At 37.8% G+C, this 27,888-nt stretch overlaps 1 protein-coding gene across 1 annotated transcript; it reads left to right on the top strand.

The window, feature by feature from the left end:
• Nucleotides 1-1,626: 1,626 nt before the first annotated feature.
• SLC26A3 (solute carrier family 26 member 3) lies at nucleotides 1,627-27,671 on the top strand (the record flags this gene model as incomplete). The annotated part of the gene is made up of 19 exons (XM_081287759.1): nucleotides 1,627-1,757; nucleotides 2,397-2,536; nucleotides 4,038-4,148; nucleotides 4,330-4,499; nucleotides 5,817-5,981; nucleotides 8,161-8,313; nucleotides 8,761-8,843; nucleotides 12,171-12,318; nucleotides 12,435-12,548; nucleotides 12,654-12,731; nucleotides 15,988-16,083; nucleotides 17,324-17,430; nucleotides 18,561-18,630; nucleotides 18,722-18,814; nucleotides 20,385-20,480; nucleotides 20,778-21,011; nucleotides 22,486-22,540; nucleotides 25,535-25,677; nucleotides 25,783-27,671. The coding sequence occupies 19 exons, from the start codon at nucleotides 1,627-1,629 to the stop codon at nucleotides 25,879-25,881; spliced, it is 2,286 nt and encodes a 761-aa protein (XP_081143885.1). The 3' UTR covers nucleotides 25,882-27,671.
• Nucleotides 27,672-27,888: the final 217 nt, after the last annotated feature.

Genomic DNA, 27,888 nt, shown 5'->3' with positions numbered 1-27,888 from the left:
TGGAGATGAGAGACAGAAGACAAGCTGCTTGACTGAGGAAAAGGCAAAGAAAGAATAGCAAGAGGATCTAAAAGTCAAAATAAAATTCAAAGGGTCTCAATACTGAGGGCCATGCTAGAGGGTGAGGCAGAAGCACTTCACTGTGGTCAGAGAAGACCAATACAGAGAAAGATAAGGGCACTGAAGAAATTGGAGTGGGCGGGTTGGGGGTATTGAGGAATGGATGGTCTAAGAGAAGTCAGGTGAGGCCAAGAGTTAAGGCCATCATCAGATTCCTGGTTGTAACATGAGCTCTGCAAACATACTGAAAATGCCCTCCGGTATGAGAAAGCACCATGTAGCAACATACAGTCTAGTGTGACATAATTCATCTAATCACTGTGATTTCAGTCAGGGAACAGAACCCTGGGCATTATGGGTAATACTGCAAAATCAAGTGGGGGGGATGGAATGCTAACAGAATGTTCTTTAAATTGTTTTTATAGGACAATAGAGAAACTGCATGTTGTAAAAGAAACAGCAAAGTTTGAAAATGGAAGTCCCATTTTGACACTACTCATGGTCTGACTCAATAAAAAGTACTTAGATTTTTGTCAAGGGGTAGATGTGTATGCAATCATGTTATTATTTGTAAGAGGAGAAGAATTGTAAGGCCTTAGAGAATTGTGAGGGATAAATTGACAATGTACATAAAAAGTCTTTGTAAAATTGATCTTTTAAGTGTAATGGAAATAGAATTAAAATAAGAATTAAAAATTCAGATCAGACATATAATTGTTAAAATAATAACTACCAGTTGATGAATGCTTATAGCATGCCAGGCACAATGGCAGATGTTTTGAAAACATTCTCATTTAATTTTCACAATCACCTTAAAACTTGGGTATCATCATCATCACTGTTATATAGATGAAGCTCAGAGAGGTTAAGTAACTTGCCCAGGGTCTTTCCTTAGGAAAGTTCTTGTCACTTGTAACTAAGTAACCAAGTCTAATTTTAGTTTGTGCCATAGTTTCCTCAACTATAAATTATAAAACTTTACCAGACTCCCAGAAACCATAGGAAAGTAAACAGATTATATCTTTTAATTTCACAAATTAAAAGCACTTTAAATGGTATCATAAAAATCCTGATGACTAAATTGGAATATTGTTTGAACCTAGGGACAATGAAAAGACTTCAATCTCTCCAAGTTCTCCAATGCCTTACTTTGGAAACATTTCTAGGGAAAAAAAAAAAAGTCCACAAGATGATCTCACTTTATACATAGAAAACAGATTCACTGGTTTGTACACTGAGTCAATTTTTATTGCTTCTTAAAAAATTAAATACAAGCTCTTTGTTTACTTACCCAAAGGAGAAGTGTCCAGCTCATTGGAGGAAAAAGTGATATCACTGTCACAAAATACAATCTAGGTCCCTTAATCCTGCCTCTTTTGATCTCAAAAGGTGGTAACATTCAGTTCAGAGCTCACCCATCTGTAAATTGCATCACATTATCTCTGAGTTATTTAAGAAGCAAGTTCTATTTGGTTTCAGGCATTTTAACCTGCTAACGGCAAGAAGAAGGGTTCACCACATAGTTCCAAAGGTCTTCCACTTGCCACCACTGCCAAAAGAAGCAAAATGATCGAACCCATAGGAAATCAGTATGTTGTGGCCAGGCCAGTGTACTCTGCAAACACTTTTGGCGAAGAACATAAGAAGAAACACAGACATCATAAGACATTTCTGGATCATCTCAAATTGTGTTGTAGGTAAGATATTTTTAAGGCATTGACATTAGGAATAAACGGAGACTTTCTCCTAAATTTTCTAGCTTTCAAGCTCTCCTTTCTGGCTCTAGTCCATAACCAAGGAGTCTTTTTGTCTGAAGTTTCCAAATCTCCTACTCCCTGCCAGGGTTGGAAAGTTATGTCTAAAATGAATACTGTCTCAGCTAGCGACACAGTCTTTCCAAATCAGATAATAGATGGGGACGAGGAAAATTCTCAATTGAAATATAGCACAGTTCAAGCTAAGGATGACAAACAAATTCTACTACAGCTAAAGAAAATTTGATCTTTTTATTTTAAAAATATATTTAATATATTTAAGTTTTAGATAGACACGATACCTTTATTTTATTGATTTTTATGTGGTGCTGAGGATCAAACCCAGTACCTCACACATGTGAGACAAACACTCTACCACTGAGCCACAACCCTAGCCTAGTATTTGTCTTAAAAAAAATTCTATGATGGTGACCAGGGATCTGTTAACCTGGGTATAGTAGGAGTTATATGACTAGTTTGATCTTTAATATATTATCATCTTTACCAATTTTCCACCCACAGTTAGGAACTGAACTTAAAATTTGATATTAATTAACTGACCTGTGGTTTTCAATGTTTCAGCTGTTCCACACAAAAGGCCAAGAGAATTGCCCTCTCTTTCTTCCCCATAGCATCTTGGTTACCATCATACCGAATAAAGGAATGGCTACTCAGTGACATCGTTTCTGGTATCAGCACAGGGCTGGTGGCTGTACTTCAAGGTACCCTCCTCTCCTTTTTAGATATAATGCATATGCCATAAAATTAGATACAAGGCATATGCCATAAAATTAGATATAATGCATATGCCCTTTTTTTGTGGGGTGTGTGGGTGTGGTATGGTGCTGGAGATGCAACTCAGGATCTTGTCCATGCTAGACACTCTTTTTACCACTGAGTCATATCTGCAGCCACCCTTTTAATGTGTATGATTCAATGGATTTAAGTATATTCAACAGGCTGAATATTTAACACCACTAATTCCATAACATTTTCACCCTCCAAAAAACATCCCTTGCTCATTAACAGACACTTCACATTCCACACACCCCAACTTATCCCCTTGACAATGATTCTCTGTCTCTATGAATTTCCCTATTCTGGATATTTCATAAAAATGGATCCATAAAATATGTGGCATTTTGTGTCTGATTTCTTCACTTGGTATCATGTTTTCCAGGCTCATCCATATTGCAGCATAGACAAATAATATTTTACATGATTATTTCATTTTGTTTATCCATTCACCAGTTCATGGACATTTGAGTTGTTTGAACTTTGAGCCTATTATGAATAATGCTATTATGAACATTTGTGTACAACTTTTTGTGTAAACATGTGCCAATTGCCTCAGTATATACCTAAGTGTAATTGTTGGATCATATGGTAACTCCATGTTTGATCACTTGTTGAACTGCCAAATTATTGTCTAAAGTGGCTGCTCTCTTTTACATTCCCACTAACAGTGTGTGAGGATTCAGATTTCTCCACATCCTTAACTTTCGTCTTTATTACTTTAGCTATCCTAGAAGGTGAAGTGGTATCTCGTTGTGGTTTTAATTCGTATTTTTCCAATGACTCATGTTAAGCGTCTTTTCTTGTACATATTGGCCATTTGTACATCTTTGGCAAAAAGGGCTATTCAAATCCCTTGCCCTTTAAAAAAAGGTTGTCTTTTTATTGTCAAGTTGCAAAGGGTATTTATATTTTGTACATATAGTTGCAAAGAACTCCTTATCCAACATATATTTGCAAATAATTTTTCTCATTATGTGGATTATCATTTCAGTTTATTTTTTTCCAGTGGTGCTGGGGATCAAATCTGGGGCCTTGCATATGTGAGGCAAGTCCTCCACCACTGAGCTACATCTCTAGCCCTTAGTTTCTTGAAAATATCCTTTGAGTACACATTTTACAAATTTTAATCAAGTCAGTTTATTTATTTTTTTTTCTCCAATTGCTTATACTGTAAGGGGTCATTTCTTAGAAATCATAACCTAACCCAAGGTCACAAAAATGTATACTTGTTTTCTTCTAAGAGATTTATGGTTTTCATTCTTACATTTGTATCTTTGATACATTTTTAATTAATAAGGTAACTTATTTTGTTTCCTTAAGATAACTTATTTTAAAGTTCCAACCTTAAATATCAGAAAAGCCCTAATGAGAATTTGTGAGATTCCCTTGCACAAAATAAGGATCCTTCTGTTTGTGTGTTTACAGGTTTAGCATTTGCTCTGCTGGTCACCATCCCCCCAAGATATGGGTTGTATGCAGCCTTTTTCCCAGTCATAGTCTACTTCTTTTTGGGTACTTCTAAACACATATCTGTAGGTAAGTCAGTTATGGTGCTAATGAATGCTTTATTGCTTTTTCTTTATGAGTTCTATTAGCCATCATTTCCCGTAAGACCTAGGACTGGGATTTGGGAAAAGGGCATTCTTTGTATATGCTGTATTGTAGTATGTGCTCCAGGGAGGCACAGGCTGACCACAGTTTGCCTTCTATTAATTAGGACCATTTCCAGTTCTAAGTATGATGGTGGGAGCAGTGGTTACAAATGTAGTCTCAGATGCCAGTACCACCTTGGAATCATCCAATAGCACAGAGAATAATGAATCGATATTGGAGCAGAAGAAATTAGTGGTGGCTACAACTGTCACAGTCCTTTCTGGAATCATCCAGGTGAGCACTTTCTCATAATCTGCTTGTTTTGACTAGTGTGCATTTTTCTGGGAATTTTTCCCCTCCTCCCACACACTCTTCATCTTCCCTTTGGTTTGTGTCCCTTGTTCAGAGGCCCAGAAAAAGTGATTTAAAAAGTATCACTCTCCACAGCCAAAGGGTTGGGAAGGGGAGACAGATCCACATTGCAAAAACAAGTGAATGTGCATCTAGATAGAAGGAAAAAAAAAAGGAGGGGAACAGGGTGGTGCAACTGGTAAGGAATTCAATGCTCAAGTCAATAAAATCACTTGGTACAGTCATAAAACATAACAAGTAATAGGGACACTAGTAACTTCGGGATTTTTTCTTCCTAATCCTTCAGTGACTCCAAGCTAATTGCAAGAGTTAGGGGCTTTGCACTTTGAGCTGTTCATATCAAAGATTTGAGGGACAGTAGAGAAGATCATGGTGGAACCTAAAGACTCACTCTCAAACCACAACACTGACACCATTTTGAATAGAGAAAATGCCATGGAAACTTCAGGATGTTGCTCAAGTTTACTGTTAGTGAATTTCTTGAAGAAAGAATAAATCAATCTCTACAGAAAATAGTGTGTGTCCTACTTACTGTCAAACCATGCAGTCAGTTGTTTGTAATACATTTCTGAACCTAAGAACAGAAATAAAACCCAACTGGACTTTGTGTACCCAGAACTTTGTCTTCATTCTGAAGACATGAGAGGAAAGAAAGGCCAAATAAAGGCCAAGAAAGTCCATTCCATTCACTTTATTGCAAAATCCTGATGCTTTGAGAGGAATTAACTACCCTTGTTCCCCAGCTAGAACCAAGCACTTTTGATGTCCAATATGCAATTCCGTGTTTCTTAAACAGTCAAACAATGTATTTGAGGGGATGTGAATGGACACTCACCCATGCATGCTGTAGCAGCTAGAAAGTGTTGATTTCAAATTACATCAGCAAATTTATGAGGGCTGATGATAGATAAGATTCTGCTATAAATGGTTTATGGTGAGTCTTCTAAAGACACCGCACCTATAAATAAGGGGGGTGGGATAAATCCTGGGGGCATATTGGACTTATGTCCTCTTTTCTTTGAACACCATGTAACTTTCAACCTGGGGGGTGGGATGGGAGGGAATTAGAGGGAGGAGTCCTGAATGGGAGTTTTCCGGGAGGAGAGACAGCAGCCTCTTCAAGGCCTGTGCATGCAGGGTGAACCTCTACGTTGGAATCCTTTCCATGGCTGATCCTTTAGTTTGCTGAGGTGTACTCTTAATCCACATTAACACACGCTTTTGTCCTTCTCTTGCCAGCTGGTCCTGGGGGTTCTGCGGATCGGATTTGTAGTGATCTACCTATCTGAGTCCCTGATCAGTGCCTTCACCACTGCTGCCGCCGTTCATGTGTTGGTTTCCCAGCTCAAATTCATGTTGCAGCTGTCAGTTCCAGCACACACGGACCCATTCTCGATTTTCAAAGTAAGTGTTCCCCTCACTTAAAAAGAACTATTGAAATACATAAAATTCACCACGTGTTTCCTAGAGAACCTTCCTTTAGTGCCTTTGCTGTAGGGCAAACCTACAACTTCCAAAAATCAATGGGTTGTGAAATTGATTCATATTATAAAAAAGGTTGGTAGAAAAGAGAAGAACACTGAAAATCAACCACATCTACCATATAGTTAATGTTAACAACAGAGGAAAAAAAATAACCACAATCTAAGCGTATTATTAAAAGGTTTGCTATTTTTTTCCTGAGTTTTAAATTTTTTCTCAAAGTCTAATTTTCAAAGAAATTTGCTTATTAATTTATTATATTTCTCTATTTCTCATAAATCAAGTCTTTTGAAATTGAAGTTGTTGAGTCCTTTATGCATATCTGTTCATATAGCAAAAGAAAATTGTTCCACGGGTAGATAAGGCAGTGGTTCTCCCCTCCTCCAAAGAAAGCAAAGTAGAAGTATTAAGATGAAATAACAATAAATCCTAGTTTTGCAGATATTAATTGGCTTTATTTGTAATTATAGAATCAAGCAATAGTTTGGACCAAAATGGTTCAGAAAGCTTCACTCCACCACACAGTCTGGTTACATTTATAGTCGGAGGAAAGGAAGTGACACAGAGAAGATGGAAGTAAGGTACAGAGACAGTCCGACTGGTTACAGCTCATGTCTGTCTTTTTTTGAAGATGGTTTGAACTGTCAACCTCTTGTGACTAGCTGAGTGAGACTCAGCTACTTGTTACAAGAGTAGTTTAATCTATGTACACATGAAGTTATGTTATTACATAAAAAGAAATTTATTTAGGTCAAATTAAAACAGAGGTAGTTTTAGACCAAACCTTATTCCCCCACTTTGGTTCAACTTTTTAATTTTGAGAGATTAACCCAGTTTTGTGGATAGTGATGTCACTCTCTATCATCATCATAAATGGACTTAGTCTCAAATTCCATTGGGAAATAGTGGAACAGTGGGGTTGGTAAAGTGGGAAGAACAATACAAAAAAAATTGATTGATTAAAGGCTGATTACTTCTGGTTTAGCTTCTCCTCTTTCCCCCAGGAGTTAAAGCAAAGGGGATCATCTTTTTAGGCTAAGTCAGACTGGAATCACCTGCGTCTAGCAGGGGGAAACTGTTATGTTTTAAGATCTATCTGCTTTCTTAAAGTTTCATCTTGGTTATGTGGCATTCAGCATGAGTGACTTCATTTTGGTTTGATCTGGTCCGGGGGAGGTCTATTGCAGGAGCTCAGTTTAAAACAATGACCTTCCATCATTTCATTTACCAATAGGTAGTGTTCTTAGTACTTCTATCAAAACAATCTTGGAGACAGATCTTGCTCCTTATTGGAGCAAACAGTCTCTCATTCCTGTCCAGAGCAACTCCTGTCTTGGCCCCATAGATATGCAACCCTCTGACTTCAGGAAGTGAGAGCATGCATTTAGGGAACTATTTTCCAAAAAGTGACCTGGAAAATAAGCCAACAAATATGAGGGAGTTGAACCTTTAAAAGACTAAGATTTAAGGGAATACAGGTCAGGCTTTAAAAAAAAAACAAAAAAAAAACACTACCAGGGGCTAGAGATGTGGCTCAAGCAGTAGCGCGCTCACCTGGCATGCGTGAGGCCCGGGTTCGATCCTCAGCACCACATACAAACGAAGATGTTGTGTCCGCCGAGAACTAAAAAATAAATATTAAAAAATTCTCTCTCTTTAAAAAAAGTTCTCTCTCTCTTTTTTAAAAAAAGAAAAAACTATCAGGGATTAGAAGTTATTCCTTGGATATAACAGCAGTGATGGTTGTGAAATAAAGAACAACAGCTAAAGAGAACTAAGTGCAGAAAAGATCTGTTGTAAATTGTATCCAACAAAATTTGACACTAGCCAAAGAGCTTCTCAGAAAAAGAAAAAAAAATGACAGATGTCCCCCTACACCAGGGTATCACCTCCACTAGGCTAATTTACCCTTCTCATACACATCTCCATGCTGGTCTTTACGATTTTGTAGTTTACATTTGACAGGAGCAGAACAGAGACTCACTATCCCTCTTCTGCCAGTCCTCCTGCTTCAATGTATATTTTTATCTATTTGGAGGTAAGTGTTGTATCCAAATTATGCACTAATATAGGAGCTTGGTGTCTTTTTTTGTAACTGTAGGTACTAGAGTCTGTATTCACCCAAATAGAGAAGACTAACATTGCTGACCTCGTGACATCCCTGATTATCCTGTTTATTGTATTTGTGTTTAAAGAGATAAATCAGCGCTACAAGTCCAAACTTCCAGTGCCTATCCCCATCGAACTTATTGTGGTAATTGATCATCTTAAAAATTTCTTTCATATTCTAGTGTCATCATGTCAGAAAGTTTTCATCATCTGCAGATTTTGAGGTTTTAGTGGGGCAGATGCTATTTCTGCAGTTTCTGGGTGTACTGTGTAGTAGGATTTTTCTGTTCATTCTGAATTTAATAACTTCCTGTTATGATTTTGGGCTTATTCTTTCCAAGACAAAGATGGTGCAGGGAGCAAGACCTCTAAGAAGACCAGACAACAGACCCATTTGAATTAGAGCTGTGGTTCTTTGTTTAACTGGCAGTCAGGATTGCCTCAGGACCTCTTTTAAAAAGAAATAGCAAAGCCCAGGCTAAAGAGGCTTATTAAAAAGTCCAGGGTGGGTTTTGGCAATGTTCCCCCACCCCAGGTTCAGACTCTTGGTTGCATCAAACATTTCTAACTTGGGCAATTTGCAACTTTGCAGACGGTGATCGCAACAGGTGTATCCTATGGCTGTGACTTCGAGCACAGGTTTAACGTGTCTGTGGTTGGGCAGATGGATACTGGGTAAGTGTGTTTTCTATGCTGGTGTCTCTGTGCATCAGCAGAGAGTGAGTAGACAGCAGTCACAGGAAAGTGCAACCCTGGTGAGAAGCCCCAGCACTGCACATGAAGAATGAAAGCTGGCTGCTGTCCTTCAAGGAAGTAGCTACAAAAGGAGTCAGGGTCCACTGTTAATATCAGGAAGTTTCTCCTGGTTAGAAGAACTCACAGCCAGGCCAGCAAGGACGCACATGAAAGTAAATGTTAGGAAAGTAGTGAGAGTTAAAAAGTAGGCAAAATAAACCACTTCTTCTAAAGAAGCATCAACTAAAATCAGATTTCCTTGTCTGTAAATTACTATAAACAATACATCGTGCTTTGTTTGAGGTTACTGGAGCCAAGTTCCGAAAGTTCAAAAGAAACACTGAAGGAATACTTGTACACCGCTTGAGCAATCGATAGGCACACTGGCACACTCTGTCCTTTCTCATGGTCAAGTTCAAAACAAAGCCAGAGCAGCTTTCCCAGCTAGTACAAGGAATTTGAAAATATATTTTATTACATTTAGTGGATTGAGAGGGGAGATCTCTTTTTGTGTTTTCCTTTCTCTGCCCTCCAGGTAGCACCAGTTTCTTTCTCCAAGGAAAGATCATCATCTGTCAAAACAAATTAAAGACCACTCCTCTCCCCATGCTTTACAAGGTTTTGAGAATGCCAGAAGTCATCAGTTTTATGTATATCCTTGTCTTAGAATAGCCAAATTCCTTTAATAACAGATACAGGTATATTTTTAAGCAAAAAAATATTTTTATCACCAGCTCTTCAGGTGTTCCACTTAATGAATCTCAAACATCACTTCTGTGAAGTTGTGAAGTGGAAAGTAGGCTGAGACTAAAATACTATTTCTAGGTTTTCCCTCCACCCTGTAACTTTCAGGTGATTGCACTGTGTCCTGGAAGACGCCAAATCAAAAATAAATAAACAAAAGCAAAATCAAAGAGAGTCTGGTCAGAAGCAGACGTTTTGAAAATAAATGATAAACTTCAAGATCACTGAGTGACAAAATATAATTTCAAGGTCAATGGACCTCTCTCTACAAGGAATGTGGGGTGGGGGAAGAACCTAGCTCACATTTATTAGCCATTACACTCTACAGAGAGGCAGTGTGACCCATTAGGTAAATTCACATCTTCTAGAGGCAGAGAACAAATAACTAAACTCTGTGCCTCAATGCCCTGGGCTATAAAATAAGGCTGAAAAGAATAGCTGTCATACAGGATTTTCAGAAGGATTGAACTAGTTACTACATGTGCCATGGTTAAGTGCCCGACCTACAATTAGTATTGAAACTGAATTATGACTGTTACTCATTTAGCATCCGAGTTAGGTAAGAGGCACTTGATGTGCTTTTTTTACACTCCCATTTTTTTTTCTAAGCAACAATTGAGCATTTTAAATGTCTGTTAATTGCAAATACAATATTACTGGAAGATAATGATCATCAATTATTGTTGTTAATGCATATTAATGCTATTAATGCATATGCCACTTTACAAATCGTTTTCATGAAGACACACACACCAAATGCAAATAACTTGGCCAAAGGGAAGTGCTGGTTGAAATACTGGAGGAAACACAAAGGATGTCACTTAGATGCAGAGGGTCCTGTAATAGAAGCTGATAGGCACTTTGTATTTCACAGTGTACAAATAGCAGTCATATTCATTATTTTATTTGACCCTCCCACAAAACTATGAAGAAAAAAAGAACAGTTGTTATCATCCTCACTTTACAAATGAGGAATCTGCATCTCAGGAAGGATAAGTGGCAGACCAGAAATGAAGACTTCGGACTATAAAATCTCCATCACACAAGTTTATGGCATTCAGAAACTAAAACAAAAGAATAATAGTAAGGTCCGGGTTATTTTGGCATCAAACACAAAATTTAATTATATCAGAAAACAGGGATGGGGATGTGGCTCAGTGATAGAGCACTTGCCTAGCATGTGTGAGGGCCTAGTTTCCAACCGTACCACCACAAATAAGTAAATATATAAATAAGCAAGTAAATAACATTCCTAGCAACCTTTCTAATTTATGATGTCAGCCGAGTATAGAAAAATAGTACTTCTTCCAAATTAAAGCTGAAAATGTATTATCAAAGATGTTTATAAACCGGGCATGGTTGCACACACCTGTAATCCCAGCGGCTCGGGAGGCTGAGGCAGGAGGATCACAAGTTCAAAGCCAGACTCAGCAATGGCGAGGTGCTAAGCAACTTAGTGAGACCCTGTCTCTAAATATAATACAAAATAGAGCTGGGATGAGGCTCAATGTCAAATGCCCCTGAGTTCAATCTGTGGTACCCCGCACCCCCCACCCAAAAAAAAGATATTTACAGATTGAATCCAATTAACCCACTTCCAATGTTTTAGATCAGAAACAGATGTTTAAAGGAACTGAGTATTTTAGTAAATTAATATTAAGTTTAAGATATGTGCACCTTTTATAATACAACTAATAAATATATCTAACTCTTTAAGTTCATGAGGCATAAGCACAGAAGTATCCCTTGTGAAATGAACATTTCTCTGACACTGTATCACTTTAAACTATAACCCATGCTCATCAGGGCCATGGTTGGCTCTGGCAGCTCTCTGGAGTGTGGGGCAAAGTCCAAGACCCACCTGTTTGCTAGGGGTTTTCCATGAAATGTTATGGTTGTCAAATGACTTTTTCTTTTCTTTTCTTTTCTTTTCTCTTCTTTTCTTTTCTTTCCTTCCTTCTTTCCTTCCTTCCTTCCTTCCTTCCTTCCTTCCTTTCGTTGCTTTGCTTTGTTTTGTTTTGTTTTTCTTCCCTTGTCTCAAAATTGTTTGCTCAAAGAGACTTCATCCATGGATGGCACCATGGGCAATGCTTTGCAATGTAACAATACAAGCAGAATGTAAAACATTTTGCAAGAAGCTTGTAGGGATAAAAGTGGACATCATAATGTAGGTGTGCTGGCAAAATCATATCCATTGTACCACTATCATTGGACTGGATTTAAAATCTTTTTTTCAAATCCAGGCAGTGTTGCTTTTCAACAAGATGGCAAATTCCAAAGGTCTCAGTAGGACTAAATTTTTGTTAAGTCACACTCAATTATTCTCAGCTTTGTAGTCATCCAGCATTGGGCTCTAATTGTAAAACATATTCAGAGTCTATTCATCACTACTCCCAAAGCTCTGTCACATAGAGTGAGACATAACTCAGGCAAGATTGCATTCATTCCTTGATTTTTTTCCAATAATCACATGAATTTATAAGCTCGTTGGTGACACTCAAACTCGTTGCATTTCAATTTCAGATTTGAGCCCCCTATTACACCCAATGTGCAGATTTTCCAAAACACCATAGGAGACAGCTTTGGCATTGCGATTGTGGGCTTCGCAGTGGCCTTTTCTGTGGCCAGTGTCTATTCCCTCAAGTATGATTATCCAATTGATGGCAATCAGGTAAGTACATAATCTATCCTGGGTCTGATTAGGCAACTGTAAACAATATTTTGTGCACACAATATTCTTCTAAAACAGAATACTTCTAAGAAAACTTCCTCCTTGTTCTCCTTCAGGAGTTAATTGCCTTGGGATTGAGTAACATATTCACTGGATCATTTAGAGGCTTTGCAGGGAGTACCGCCCTCTCCAGATCAGGGGTCCAGGAGAGTACAGGAGGCAAAACGCAGGTATTTCAATATCCTTGCTGCAGGGGCCATCCCAGAGTTAATAACCGGGAAAGCCAAGCTAAGGGCAGAGTGCAGATTGTGAAGAGAACTGTTTTGTCTGCACAGGTTGCTGGGCTCCTCTCCGCTGTCATTGTGTTGATTGTCATTGTGGCCATTGCCTTTCTTCTGGCACCACTGCAAAAGGTAACACTCCTCTCCCTTTAGGTAACATGGCTTTCCTTGGGGTGATACAACAAGGGTCTTGGCTCTTAAGTTCTGAAAGCACAAACTAAACTAGGGAAAATAAGGTAACAGCACACTCTCAAATATTCTCTTTAGCCAGTCCTCCATGGGTCAAAAACATTTTCTTTTCTTCCTGGAAGCATTTTATGAATGTTAGGAATGCAGATGCCCAAACTACCTTATCTACTCTGCTCTGTGCATGTACGTAATGCAGAATATAATTAATGTTTAAGCAGCAGAGCGCCCTGGTACTGTAGCTTCAACATGATTGACTGAAGTGGAGATTTTCTTCAAGGCTGAGGTCATCACAGGCTGTCTATCTAATGCAGAGAGTGGTGCTACCAGCCACACAACCTGTTCTCAAAAATACGCCCTGCAGCTCCTAGAGGTTTGGTTTGACTCCAAAACCAACACTGTCTGCTTGCAGGATGGGAGCAAAAAGTTCAAGGTGTCTAATCAGACCCAGCATAGGTTGTGTACTTACCTGATTGCCATCAACTGGATAATCGTCCAGGGAATAGATGCTGGCACATCTACAGACTTCACCTATTCACCCTGGTGCTCCCCTAACTGTGAGGGGTTAGTTAAATGCTTGTAAATTGCTGCAGCATCCCCATTTAAAAAAATAACATCAGACCGTGGAAAACATAGGATCGCTAGGAAACCAGATGATGATAAATACAATGCATTGCTCTTTGTGGTTCTAATATGATTCAGAGGTAGTATATAAAGTACTGGGTCAGGAACTCTGTAGATCTACTTCTAATTCTGGCTCTGCCACTTATTTTCTGTGTGCTTCTGTGCCAATAACTTTACCTCTCTGAACCTCAAGTTCTCTATTTGTAAAATAGAGAGGAAATTAGTACCCAACACACACAGCTGCAAAAATTAAATGAGATGGTGTAGATGAGGTACTTAACCTAGGTCATTAACATGAAAGTTCATTAATATGAAAGTCATTAATAGTATTATTATTATTATTATAAAAACATTCTATTGTTCTTCTGACTAGAAGGATATATAGTTCACCAATGTCTACTGGCTGTTATCTAAGCTTTTTTCCCCAAGTTGGTTAGTAGCTGAAATGTGAATTTAGTCCCAGGTTTCTGGACATCCATTGTGATCTTCCCAAAGAACCTCATTGGTCCAATCTGTCTTTAAACAATGTGGAATACTATTTGCCAAAAACACATATCCTTCATATACTGACTCTTGATTTCAAAATTGATAGCATGAAAGAAGTCAAGAAGTCACCACTATATAAATAGAAAAAATGTGTATCTCAATAAAGTTGACTATGTACACTTACCCTTACATAGAGCACCCTACTGTGTATCCTCAGAGTATAATGTGGGCTCTTCCTCCCCGAACAACTTGGAGACGCTGAAGAGACAATTGCCATTTAAAATCCTCTTTCCTGAATAAACCACACTCCAGGACATTGTCCAGAATGTCAATCAAAACACCTTCCTCAAAGAATCCACGTGATAATTCTCTTTAGATGATCATGTCAGGAATGTCATTCAACCTGAATAGCAACTTTACTTCTTTTCATCATATGAAGGAAAAATAGCTCATAATAAGTTGGACTACATTTGTTGAGTACTTATTAAGTATCAGCAGAGTTTTAAGCATTTTATACCTATTTAGTCCTTTATATTAATTGCAATGTGAATGTCAGGTTCCTGGTAAAATCATCCCCCTTTCTTTTCTATGGTTTCTCAATGCTCTACTCTACTTTTAAAAGTACTCTATTGTATATATATTTCATTATAAATTGCTTCAAAGTATTGTTCCATAGAATACTGACCAGTTGGGAAATAACACCTAATGAAAAAAAAGTCTTTATAAAAGGTTGTACTTGACCTATTTCACACTTATACTAAAGTCCTACAAAAGAAGGAGGGCCATTGCATACAGAGTCCTTTGAGTCTCACACCAGCCACTACATCAGTGACATTTCTTAAAGCTGTAGTACACTATCAAAACCTGGGTATTGACATTAGTACGGTACTAGTAAATATATTACAGACTTTGTGCTGTTTCCCCCTACTTCTTAACTGACATTTATTTGTACGCAATTTCCTTTTTAAAGTTATTTAAGACCGTGTTTGTTCCAAACAATGATCTCTAGTCTCAGAATGAATCAAATGAACAGCTTAGATAATGAAATGTGAAAGTTACTTGTGAAAATTAAAAATACCTGAATCACTTAAACTATCTTCAAGATATGAAAACAAATGCTGCATTTTTTTGGATATCGGGCTTTCATGGTATGAAAGTAGTCAGTATACTCAGAGTGGAACAGCTCGTGTGTCGCAGGGGCATTCCTACCATTGTGTTAAAATCTGAATAAGGATGCATATACTTAGCTATTCAGCAGGTTTCATCAGACTTAGCACAACTCTCACAAGACCAATTATGGCATTCTTGGGTGCAAAGAACTGGAAGCTTGAAGCTTTTTGAGGAAGTCTGAGTTTAGTGAATCCATCATTCTGTGATGTCAACACTAGGGCTTTGTGAGAGGCTGTGTTGTCAGTGGCAGGTACTAGCTTGGGGAATATTAGTTTGTTATTAATTATTCAGCTGAATAATTATAGAGCCACTTCCATATGCATTTACTGTAATACCTTCTGAGGGTACACCAGGAAACAAGACACATACAGTTCATGCTGTCAGAGAGCCTACCTCAAGTCTTGGTTAACTTTTTGTGATCTTTAGCTTCCTCTTACAAAATGGCACCATTGCTGGTCTTCACCAAAGATTGGGATTCTCATTCCAGAACCTCAAGTTCCCAAAGCTTTTGTTTTTCCCCGACAAAGGGCAACCCCCATCTCCTCAACTTTAATAAATAGATACACATTATACGGGCTTTGCTTAGGGAAGAATTTATTCTAGTGCTTACCTGCCAAAGTTCTGAAGATCTACCTTTCTCTGTCCCAAGATGGAGGCTAGTAAGTGCCATCAGATCATCTATGGCATAATCACAAAGAGCAATTCAGCCCTTGTCACTGTGGGGACAATAAATGCAGGGGCTAGGTCAGAGTTCCAGCTCTAATGTGTCTGTCTTGCATGGCATTGGACACCGGAAAAGGGTGTATTCTTTGATATGCTTTGAGGCCCACTAAAGGACTCACTTATCTGCAGCCTTCACCTTTGCTTCTATATGGTTTATTTGATTAACTTAAAGTACATCTGCTGTCTCTGTGTTTCACAGTCTGTCCTGGCAGCTTTGGCACTTGGAAACTTAAAAGGAATGCTGATGCAGTTTGCTGAAATAGGCAGATTGTGGCGAAAGGATAAATATGATTGTGTAAGTAGATGCAATGGTACTGGAAAAGGAGATGACTCAGGATGGTAGTTTAATGTTGATGTAAAATATATGTTTACATTGTAAACTCTACGAAATTTTATTTCTATATGTCTGTTCAAAACAACCTCAGATTGTTTTATTTGCCATCTTTAAATTGCATACTCTAATGGACATTCTCTGAGATTTTAATATAAAAGGTTGGACTTCCACAAGTAGAAAATGCTCCACACAACACTAGTGCAGGACTTTCTTAGATCTACCTTTTTTTTTCCTTCAGTACCAGGGATTGAACCCTGGGGTGCTTAACCACTGAGCCATATTCCCAGCCCCTTTATCTTATTTTATTTAGAGACAAGTTCTCACTGAGTTTCTTAGGGTCTTGCTAAATTCTTGAGCCTGGCTTTGAACTGGTGATTCTCCAGCCTAAGCCTCCTGAGCTGCTGGGATTACAGAAGTGAGCCGCCATGCCTTGCAAAACCTAATTTTTTCTTACAGTCATCATGAATGCCACAGAAACTCTGAATTTTAGGGGTGGATTTTACTTTTGTTCTTCATTACACAATGTATTCATTTTCAGAAAATCTGTGAAGAATTGAAATTCTGAACATTCCTTCTGGAAAACACTTTTTCTTTTGAAAAGGCTCCCCCTTTCTCTCAACATGCCTTGCTGTGAAAAGCACAGTCCATAATTTACTCAAGGCCAAAGTCTATGGTGTAAAAATGCTTGTCGGCATACACTGTGGTACTTAAAGAACATAAAGTAATAAGTTACCCTTGGTTTACTTTTGTTCCTGATAGATCATTGTGGGGATTTAAACACCCTTTTGGCATGCTAAAAGTCTCTTAGAAACAGTAGCCATTGATTAAGTGAGCAGACCAAAAATTAGATTGGTATAGGCGCTACCAGTTAATTTTCTGATTTTAACAACTAGGCTGGTTCTGTAATTTTTGTTGTGAAAATTAGACTGTTTCCTTTACTGGTTCAGAGGTGGAATTAGAAATAGATGCATTTTCTTTGGCTCTTTTTATATTTGCTAGTGTTTCTGTGGCACAGACCCTGGGTCTGCAGAAATGACCTCTCAAGACAGGTGTCCTCCTACGTACTTTGCTCCCTGGACCAAGATAACAACTTCCAACCTCTGCTTTTGGCCCCGGAAGTTCACACATTCTCATAGCTCTGGACATAAAACATTGTACTTTACTCAAAGTAAATCGTATGCATCTGTTGCTTTCTTTTTAGTTGGTTTGGATCATGACCTTCATCTTTGCCATTGTTCTGGGACTCGGGTTAGGCCTGGCGGCAAGTGTGGCATTTCAGCTCCTCACCATTGTGTTCAGGACCCAGTTGTGAGTGCTCATTGTTCTCTGCATCCTGGCAGGCTTCGACCTGCACAATCAGAAGAGTAAAAACTTTGTCAAGGATTAAGAGGAGTTTGGCTAATAGGCATGCATATCTATCAGGACTAACAAGTACAGCCTTCCTCAGATTGCTCACCTCAAGGATGGAAGGCCAATAAAATGGCCCAGATACAGGGCGAGAGCCCAGGGAGAAGCTTGCTACTGGTCTACTTCTGGCTTTGATAATAATTCAAAGGAATCATTTAGATCTCTGAGTCTGTTTGCCCACCTGTAAACCAGAAGTAATCTATGCTAAGTGAGTTTAATTTAATTGTCTCAGACCTGTTAAAACACGGGAATGTGTTACTGAGAAGACAGGGAAATTTTCCAGCCTTCTTCAAAGGTTGTTAAATTGCACTCTCATCTTAAAAGCCTGGAGCTGGGTTAGAGAACTTCTCAAAGGCCCCTCTAGGTCTTAATGTTCCACAAAGACTGGAATTATTCTTAATAGTCGTGCAGTTCAAGCATCTTTCTGATGTTTAAATCTTTGTCATGTAACATCACCACCATGTGGTGATTCAACCCGTATTGTATTAAGTGGTGTGATTATAAGGAGAAAGAAGGCTCCATGGGAACTAAGGCTTTCTAGGGCAGAAGTCACCATAATAGTTAAAGTGATTCCTTGACTAATAGAATATGCTGGTATTGAAATACTTTGGTATTGCTTTTGCACTTTTTTATTCATTTACATTTTTATTGGATTCTTTACTGGGGACCCATCAAATACAGAAACAAACTGAATGGTCATATAATCAAGTAATTTTACTTTTCCATGTCTTCATTCATATCACTGCCTTACCTCCCTTAAAAAGCTGTGGTATCCAGAATGAACATGGAAAAAGGTTACGGCATTGCTTTGTAAACTGGCAAATTGGAAACACTGTTTTAGGAGCTGTGGGAGGACACAAAGATAAGTAAGCAAAGTGTCTGCCATCTAGAGTCTCTGATGGCATAATGATTCCCCAGTTTTTTAAACTGAAAAGTGAACCTGTGTTGACATGCTAGGAAGAAAACAATGTTAGCTTATAGGTCTAACAAATATGCATGAATAATTTATTTGCTGTTGTTTTTCCCTACAGTCCAAAATGTAGTACACTGGCTAATATTGGAAGGAGCAACATCTATAAGGACAAAAAAGACTATTCTGATGTAAGGGAGATTCATTTTTGTCTTTGACTTGCTAAATGATATTGATATGAATCTACTGGGTACCATCTAATATTCCTTCTCTGCCTTATAGATGTATGAGCCGGAAGGAGTGAAAATTTTCAGATGTCCATCTCCAATCTACTTTGCAAACATTGGATTTTTTAAACAGAAACTTATAGATGCTGTAAGGTTTGGGGTTTTTTTTTTTTTTAAATTTTGTTGAGTCTCTGGGAATGAAATGTTTGGTTTTTAACAAGAATGTTATTGACCTCATGTATGCTGAGGCTGAGTTGTATCAGCGTTTTTTGTGTTCCATGTCCCACGGCAGGTGAAACTGCCGTATAGGGATCCATTAATGTGTTCTGAAATAAGCCTCTTTAGATGAGGTCCAATATAGAATCCTTTAATCCAATTCTGCTATAGAGTTAAAAAAAAAAAAAAGACTTACCACAGGTTTAGTCTGCTGGTCTTTAATAGATATTATCTTACATATTTTCTTTGGGCATCAATTTCAGAGACAACAGAGGAGCATTTAATATTTGACTGGATCATGGAAGAGATAACAGTTGTAAATGAATATTTAACAGTAAATACAGGGTGTTGGTAAAGGTGAGAAGGAAGCAGTCTTTAATATTGGGAAACAAAAGCCCAGAACTCTTCCTAGATACAGACATTTTGGTCTGATCTATGCCTTGCATAAAGTTGCCCTAAGCCTCATTATCATTCAGTATGCATCAGATAGTACACTACCTAAGTTGGTTTTTTTTTTTCTTAAGACTCCAGACAGCTTTTATTGAAAAGATTATATGTGGTGCTGAGGATCGAACCCAGGGCCTCACACGTGCTAGGCGAGTTCGCCACCGCTGAGCCACAACCCCAGCGCCTTGGTTTGGTTTTTTGGTTTTTTGTTTTTGGGTAGCAGGGATTGAACCTAGATATGCTGAGCCATATCTCCAGCTCTTTTTTATATTCTATTTAGAGGCAGGGTCTCACTAAGTTGGTTAGGGCCTCAATAAGTGCTGAGGCTAGCTTTGAATTCTCAAAACTCCTGCCTCAGCCTCCAGAGGCACTGGGATCATAGATGTGCACACCACCATGGCCGGCCGCAACTATTTTTTAAAATGGTATCCTTTTGTGTATGTGGCTTTCTATATGCTCTTTCCACTTAATCTAGTATCTTTCCCTCTAACTACATTTTTTTTTTGGCCAAAGATTTTTGTTACATATTTGATCCCCCTTTCTTACTACTCTTGAACTGAAATTATAGCAATAAGAACACATTTGTGTTGAAAAGGGGGAAATGAAAGTTAACTCCAGAGCTAATAACAAAATTATGAAATAAAGTCATAAAGGGATAGGTTTTATAAAATATAATCAAATAAATTGTAATAGTACAAAAATTATATACAGAAGCAGAATTCTCATTAGGTATCACCATACTCAAATAAAATTCCCTAACAATAGTGAGGGCTCAAAATACAAAAGAATTCAAATGAGGCTTACATCTATTAATGTATCATTTGTAGATAACTCCTGGACTGTATGGAGAATTTTAAATGTTGATAATTGCATATGGACTAAGCGAATCACAGGTCTGACGCAATGTTGTTGCCGATGTTGTTTAAATCATATTTGGATTTTATCACAGTATCCTTATTTTGTGTCCTAAGCCCCCAACGCATGGCTAGTTATAAGAATTATGCTATCGAGGTAGAATATTCAGTACTCTTGTAACAGAGCAATGGGTTTTTCAGGTTGGCTTTACTCCACTTCGAATTCTACGCAAACGCAACAAAGCTTTGAAGAAAATTCGAAAACTGCAGAAGAGAGGCCTGCTACAAGTGACACCCGTGAGTTGCCTGGCCCATTCCATGTGTTATATAGCTAACAGTTCAGTAAGATATAAGTCAAGGTGTGAGTCCTGTTCCTTTAAATGAAATGCCAGATAAACAAGTTATTCCATGTGTCACTGTTATTTCAAAAATGGTCTCATCAAATTTTTTGTCTTGGGAAAAGTACCAAAGACAAGTGTCTACAGTCCCATTGCTTGACCTGACTTTAAATCTATGTTCTAGAAACTCCTTGGATACCTCAACATACACGTTTTTCACAGTCAGGATTATCATGCTTGTTATCCTCTCTTGCAGAAAGGATTTATATGTACTGCTGATGGCTTCAAAGATTCTGATGAAGAGCTAGATAACAATCAGATGGAGGAACTAGATCAGCCCATCAATACCACAGATCTGCCTTTCCAGATAGACTGGAATGCTGATCTTCCCCTCAACATCATGGTCCCCAAAATCAGCCTCCACAGCCTTATTCTCGATTTTTCAGCAGTGTCCTTTCTTGATGTTTCTTCAATGAGGGGTCTCAAAACGGTAATTTATTTATTTTTCTTAATGGAAATAATCAATCATTAACTAAAAGTAAAAATTATAGTTATGGAAGGATGTTCCTTTAGATAATACACACTGAATTAGAGGTAAAATTTAATCTTACAATATTCCATGAAAGGGCTGAAGGGGAGGGAGTGGTGTGTTCCATGAATTCTTTAAAAATACATTTCCCATGGAACTGCTTACAATTTTGAAGGTGACCAAACCCCATTCTAAAGTAGGCTGAGCCTTCTCTCAGACCACTATGCTCACACTCCTGTACAATATGGGCATTGAAAATGGTGCTTTCAAATCCTGGGGGCATGTATCTAACATTATCCTGAAATCAGAGAAGATTTGGAAAGGTCAGGGAAACAGCGGAACAGTGCATCTTTTTTTTTAATCCTCATTCATTGTAAGTTGATGAAATTTCACTTGGCTATTTATAATAATATCAAAAAACAGATATATAAAAGAACAAGAGTTACATGTGATTTAAAAACAGGGCAAAAACAATCAAGTTGCAGGTCTTTCCACAATTTCATTAACATTTTTAAAAGCAAATAAATATGCAACAAAGGTGCAAAAACAGAAAATTTAATTCTACATTTTCCTTAGGTTTTCACAGAAATCTTCCTAAGTAATCTGAATTAAGATAAGATCTATTAAATATTAATAAGCTGGACACAAAATTAGGAAATGGGATCAGTTTAGTTTTCTTCCAACTTATCTTGAAATTGGTTTTGACGCTACATAATTCTGAAGACTGCTTGCCTTTTCTTTTTTAGTTTCATTTTTGTTTATATTAGCTTTTTTTTTTTTTTTTAAATCCTAGCAGCATAGCACAAAGGACAGGGACAGGGTTTTTTTCTGAATGACATATAGGCCGTAGTGTTTTGTTTTAATGTTATGTACCCAGAAAGCTCTAGTTCCTATCATCCTCACTAATGATGTTAGTTTAAAATTAAATCATAGAGCCAGGCACAGTGGCTCACGCCTGTAATCCCAGCCACTTGGGACACTGAAGCAGGAGGATGGTGAGTTCAAAGCCAGCCTCAGCAATGGCGAGGCATTAAGCAATTCAGTGAGACTCTGTCTCTAAATAAAATACAAAATAGGGCTGGGGATGTGGCTCAGTGGTTAAGTGCCCCTGAGTTCAATTCCTAGTACCAATAACAAATTAATTAATTAAATCATTCTTGATTTTATGAGTTTTAGGCATGAGATTTTCTCAGAACACTTCCCTCAAGATTGATTATTTTTAACTTCTTATTGAGGAGGGAGGAGGGCTGTTCTATTCAGGTTTCTTTCTTTCTCTCATAGAGCCTTGTTTTTAACTTTAGTATCTACCTATGCTATTACCTCTTTTCAAAATGTAAAAGGTTCTGAAAGTAATATATCCCCCAGAATTGTTTTCCTTATGTATCTGATAAGTGATACTGTTCCCTAAAAAAAAGATGCACTTTTTTTTAAACAGATTTTGCAAGACTTTATCAGGATCAATGTAGATGTGTATATTGTTGGAACTGATGGTAAGTTCTTTTATATTGATTTTATGCTCTGATACTAACTGCAGGCTCACTGCCAATGCTTGATCTAGACAGCCTCTCCAAAAAAACAGGTATTTTATACAATCATCAAAAAGGAAACCTAATTCGCAGTTGAGCCAATAAAATTCCCTATGGAAACAGTTTCACTGTGTTTGAGTTGTGTTGATATATAATTAAATGAATTTTACAGTTTGAATTCTTAGTAAGCATCAAATGAGCAAACATTATTTTTTTACTCCAAACTTGCTGTATTAGTCATGTTTTGTGTCTCTCTTCCCTCTTCCCTTGCATTCCTCTGCTATAACATCTTGATTTCGGCTTCCCTTGGATAATGAGAATGCCCTTGTCAATGTTATGGTGATGTCCAGCTTCTCAAGATTAATGGCCTCCTTTTCAGTCTCCTCCTGCTGGAGCTTGCTTGAACATTTGACCATTTCATTGGCATTTGTCTTCAAAATTCTCACTCCCTTGACTTCCGTGAGTTGAATTCCCCTCCTACCTCTCTAGTATTTCCTGTTTCTGACACTGGTGCCTCTCCTATCCCTTAGCAGTTTGTCTTCCCAGCCTTCTACCTTAAACTCCACAGTTCTACTTCCATGAACTCCTAGTCAATATCCTTCACCCTTACGATAACTTCAAGTGTACCTACATGTGAATGGATCCCCATACCATACCTCCAGTGCAGACCTTTCTTCTGAGCTGCAGATCCATGTATTCAATTGTCTGCCTGTCCCCCCCAGGCACCTCCGACACACGTATTCTAAACTATATAAATGACCTTTCCTTCCTTCCTAAACTGCTCCTTTCCTATGTCAATTACCACATCACTTTTCATCCAGTTGCCCAAAATGGAAACCCCAGAACTCTCTTTAATTTCTCCCTCTCTCCTTCCCTTTACAGGTAATAAGCCACCAGCTCCTAAAAATATTTCCCCTTAAGTCAGTCTCTTCCTTGGGCGGGGATGTGGCTCAGTGGTAGAGTGCCTGGAAAGCATGAGGCTCTGGGTTCAGTCCCCAGCACACATCCCCCCGCCCCCCCCCCAAAATCAGTCTCTTCCTCTCCATTTCCACAGCCTTAATCCAGATCATTATAAGACCTTTCTAACTAGTGTTTTTGTCCATTGCTAGAATGATCTCTTATCTCATTTTTTTTCTGACTAGAAAATTTCTTCTAGAATTTTCCCCAACAATAACTGTGACAATTTCTTCCTTACCCAGGCAGTGCACTGGATCTTCAGACTGTTTGCATCTGTAGAATGCACATCACTTAATTCTGCAGTTCTGTGTTTGTGTCCCCACTAGACTGTAATCTCTTCCAAGGGCAGTTATTAGTATTGTTTACCTAATTATCTAGTTTAGAACATGCCACACAACTACTATTTGTTCTGGGAGTGGCTATAGCAGTGAATGACAAATCCCTGCCCTTGTGGAGCTTATAGTTTCATGGGAAAGTCAAATAATAAACAAAGCAATATTTAAGATAGTACTATAAAGAACAAAGCAGGGTTAAGGATATAGAGCCATGGGCATGTTGCTATTTTAGACTAGCCATTAGGGATACCCAGTAATGTGACCCTTGAGAAGAGACTGAAATGAAATATGGGAGTCAACCTTGACAGTATCTGAAGTGTATTTTAAGTGTATTTATTTTAAGTGTATTTTAAGGAGTATCTTGTACGACTAGCACACAGATCTGCAAGGAGACAGAATTAGCACCTTTAATCTCTCTTGCCCCCTATCCCCAAGTCTATAGATATATTCAGTTCAAGGGTTGCTTAAAATTATAAATGTTCTCACTCAACTATTAACTCTTAATTTACTAAACAATTTTATTCCTTCCCCATCATTCCAGATCTCTTTGAAAGTGTCCATTCCTGCTGCCTGGTATCCCTTCTCAGTCAAACCAACATCACCCCTCTCCCCTACCCTCTCCCTTGGTCACCTGTCAAAAGCCTGCCTGTGAACACTTTCCCATCTCCATACTTTTGCTCCTCCTCTTCCTCCACCTTTCTCCAAATCATAGATACTAGAAAAGTGACATCTATTCAGTTAATTTATCCTAGATACCCACCAAGAGGAAACAATTTTTACCTACTGTCTCAGAATTTCCATAGTACATACATGTCCTGCACCTCTCTTCTTGAACAACAACAAAAAAGATAATACAAATACCTATTGTGTGCTGGACATTATTTTTGAAACTAGTAATAAAGAAAACACTGGACTGCTCCTTTCCCTAATTATTTTATAAAACACTTTTTCCTTTCAGTACTACAATTATATATAAATATTCTATGTTCCTCCAGGGTGAGATTCAGATCTAATTTGCCTTTTGATCCTTTTTATTACTCAGAAAGAGCTTTGCACATAGTAGACATGAGGTCATATTTGGTTGAATGATCTGTACAAACAAATGCTGTTTAGTGCCTACGAGAATGGGATTTCTCAAAGGTGATGGCAGTGGTAATATGAAATCCTAAGGAAAATGCTTTCTAATAAATCCTGGCAGCTCTGGGAAAATGGGCTACAGTTAAGTAACTGGTAAATGATAGGTTTGGCAATCAAAAACCAAAGCATATCACAGATCTATCATGTTTTGTGTTTTGAAAGAATACCAATTTTTAATAACTATATTTGATGTTCTAGCCATTGAACAGGGAGATTAACTTACTAGGTTCCTGCCTAAATAAAAGTGGATTAATTTTCCAGGAACTACTTCAGATTTTCCCATTTGAATCTTTTCCTTCTTCCTTTTTACAGTACGGCATTAAACAGGTATGTTTATTAGAAAGGTACTCTTTAATTCCAGGAGACATTGCACTAGTGATACAAAGTTATCCTATTGTTGCAACCCACACTTAACCAAATGTCAATGAAATGCACATTTACAAATGGAATATTAAATTATCAACCTCAAGAGGAAAACCTGCAGCCAATAACTTCTTCCTAAGTGTTACAGTTTCTTTTCTCTCTTCAGATGATTTCATTGAGAAGCTTGCTCGATGTGAATTTTTTGATGATGAAGTCAAGGACTCAATATTTTTCTTAACAATTCACGATGCTGTTTTGCATATTTTGATGAAGAAAGATTATAGTACTTCAAAGTTTAATTTCAATCAGGTACCAGCTCTTTGATGACATCACATTTATAACAATCCATTGCATTTCTTAATTTTTCATTATATTTGAACATTTTAAAAACTATACTTTCATTCTTTTTCTTAGAAGAAAGAAATGAAATCTGATTTTACCATAAATACAAATGGAGGATTGCGTTATCGGGAATATCAGGTAAGATTCTTCAACAGACTTATCTTTATCTAGATATCACAGCAAATAAATAAATAAATAAATAAATAAATAAAGTAGGAGGGCCTCTTCCAGCATACTGTAGAAAGTCTAGTAGTTGTTTGTTTTTTAGTCTCTCTGCTTCATCCCTAGAAAACTGAAGCAATGCCAACCAATCTCATGGGAAATTTTGAAGAAAATTAACTCAAACCAGTAAAAGCAAACCCCCCCCCCCCAAAAAAAAGCCAGGATAGAAAATAGTGATGATAGATCTCTATTCATACAGTACTGAGAATATCTTTTTTTATTTTTTAAACTACTTATAGCCATGATCTTATTCTAGCCTTGTACTAAGTCATGAGACAGAAGAGGTATTGCTATTGCTGTAAATAGATGAATTAGTGATGGAGTTGAGAAACTAATCCAGGTGCATGGGATGTCCTTAGCACAGTGCTTAGCTCAACATGAAATTTAAGTTCTTTTCCTTCCTTATGAGATGACTTACCAATCACTTAACTGGATAGTTCCATTTCATTCTACAATGTCAAATCAAAATGGGTTTCTGTTGCAGGACAGGTATATGGTGGTGGATCCCATTCATTAATTCAATCCTTACAACAATATACAAAGAGGATATCAATATTAGAAGTGAGGAAATTGGGAAAGAGCTTCAAAAAAATTGTTTAAGGTCACACACCAAATGACAATAACAGAATTTAAACTAGTACCTATCTGAGGACAAGACCTGAGCTCTGTTCACAATAACTACTTGTATTCTTTGATGAAAGACTAATGAATTGAGGGTCCTGAAAAATCTACCGACTTATCTTCAAATACAACAAGACTGGTGATATTTTCTTAACTGAGGAAAGGTCTAAGAACAGCAAAAAAGAATGTAGATTAGAAATGAAGAAATGTTTAATGTAAAATAACCTGGACCAAAGAGTAATAGCAAAGGTCAAATGAAGAGGTCATTGCAGAAAGTTAGGGAGACCAAAGATGAGAGGAGAGTCAAGTACCACCATGCTACCTCCCAGCACTGGTTGAATGATCTGTACAAACAAATGCTGTTTAGTGCCTATGAGAATGGGATTTCTCAAAGGTGATGGCAGTGGTAATATTAAATCCTAAGGAAGATGTTTTCTAATAAATCCTGGCAGCTCTGGAAAAATATAAACTCGGCTCCTTGCCTGAGTACAATAAAAAGTACCTGGAGATAAGTGCTCTATCTGATGTGTGTTGTGGTAAGAATTTGTTCCTAATTAGTAGGCTCTCCATTCACCTGATTGTTTCTTTTGCTTCTTTTGCTAAGAAGCTTTTTAGTTTGAGTCCATCCCATTTGTTGATTCTTGATATTAATTCTTGTGCTATAAGAGTCTTATTAAGGAAGTTGGGGCCTAATCCAACATGATGGAGATTTGGGCCTACTTTTTCTTTTAATAGACACAGTGTCTCTGGTTTAATTCCTAGGTTCTTGATCCACTTTGAGTTTTGTGCATGGTGAGAGACAGGGGTTTAATTTTATTTTGTGGCATATAGATTTCCAAAACCCAAGAACAGTGTTTAAATATGATGCTGATCCAAGCTTTAAAACTTTAAAACAAGGAACCATGCTGTACCTTGCCTTCCCATATTAAAAAAAGAAACATTTTGGCCGGGCTCAGTGGCATATGCCTATAATCCCAGTGTCTCAGGAGGTTTATGCAGGAATATTGAGAATTTGAGGCCAACCTCTGAAAATTAGTGAGGTGCTAAGCAAATGAGTGAGAACCTGTCACAAAATTAAAAATGAAAAAGAGGGAATGAGGTTCAGTGGTAAAGCACCTCTGGGTCCAATCCCTAGCACCAAAAAAAAAAAAAAAAAAAAAAAGTAACAACACTCCTGACTTTGCTTAGAGGAAGTCAGCATTTGTGGATAGGCTACTAGCAATAATTAGAGGTAAAAACTGAATATGGCTGGGGCCAGGCACTGTGCTACGAAAATTCCTTGGAGGAATTCCTTGGAGTTTGTGTGGTCCCTAAAACAAATATAAAGAAATATAT

The sequence above is a fragment of the Spermophilus citellus genome, assembly GCF_964194105.1.
Source record: "Spermophilus citellus genome assembly, chromosome: 3".
NCBI classification, from domain to species: domain Eukaryota; kingdom Metazoa; phylum Chordata; class Mammalia; order Rodentia; family Sciuridae; genus Spermophilus; species Spermophilus citellus.
The sequence above is the reverse complement of the archived record's forward strand: the minus strand, read 5'-3'. Positions and strand labels throughout refer to the sequence as shown.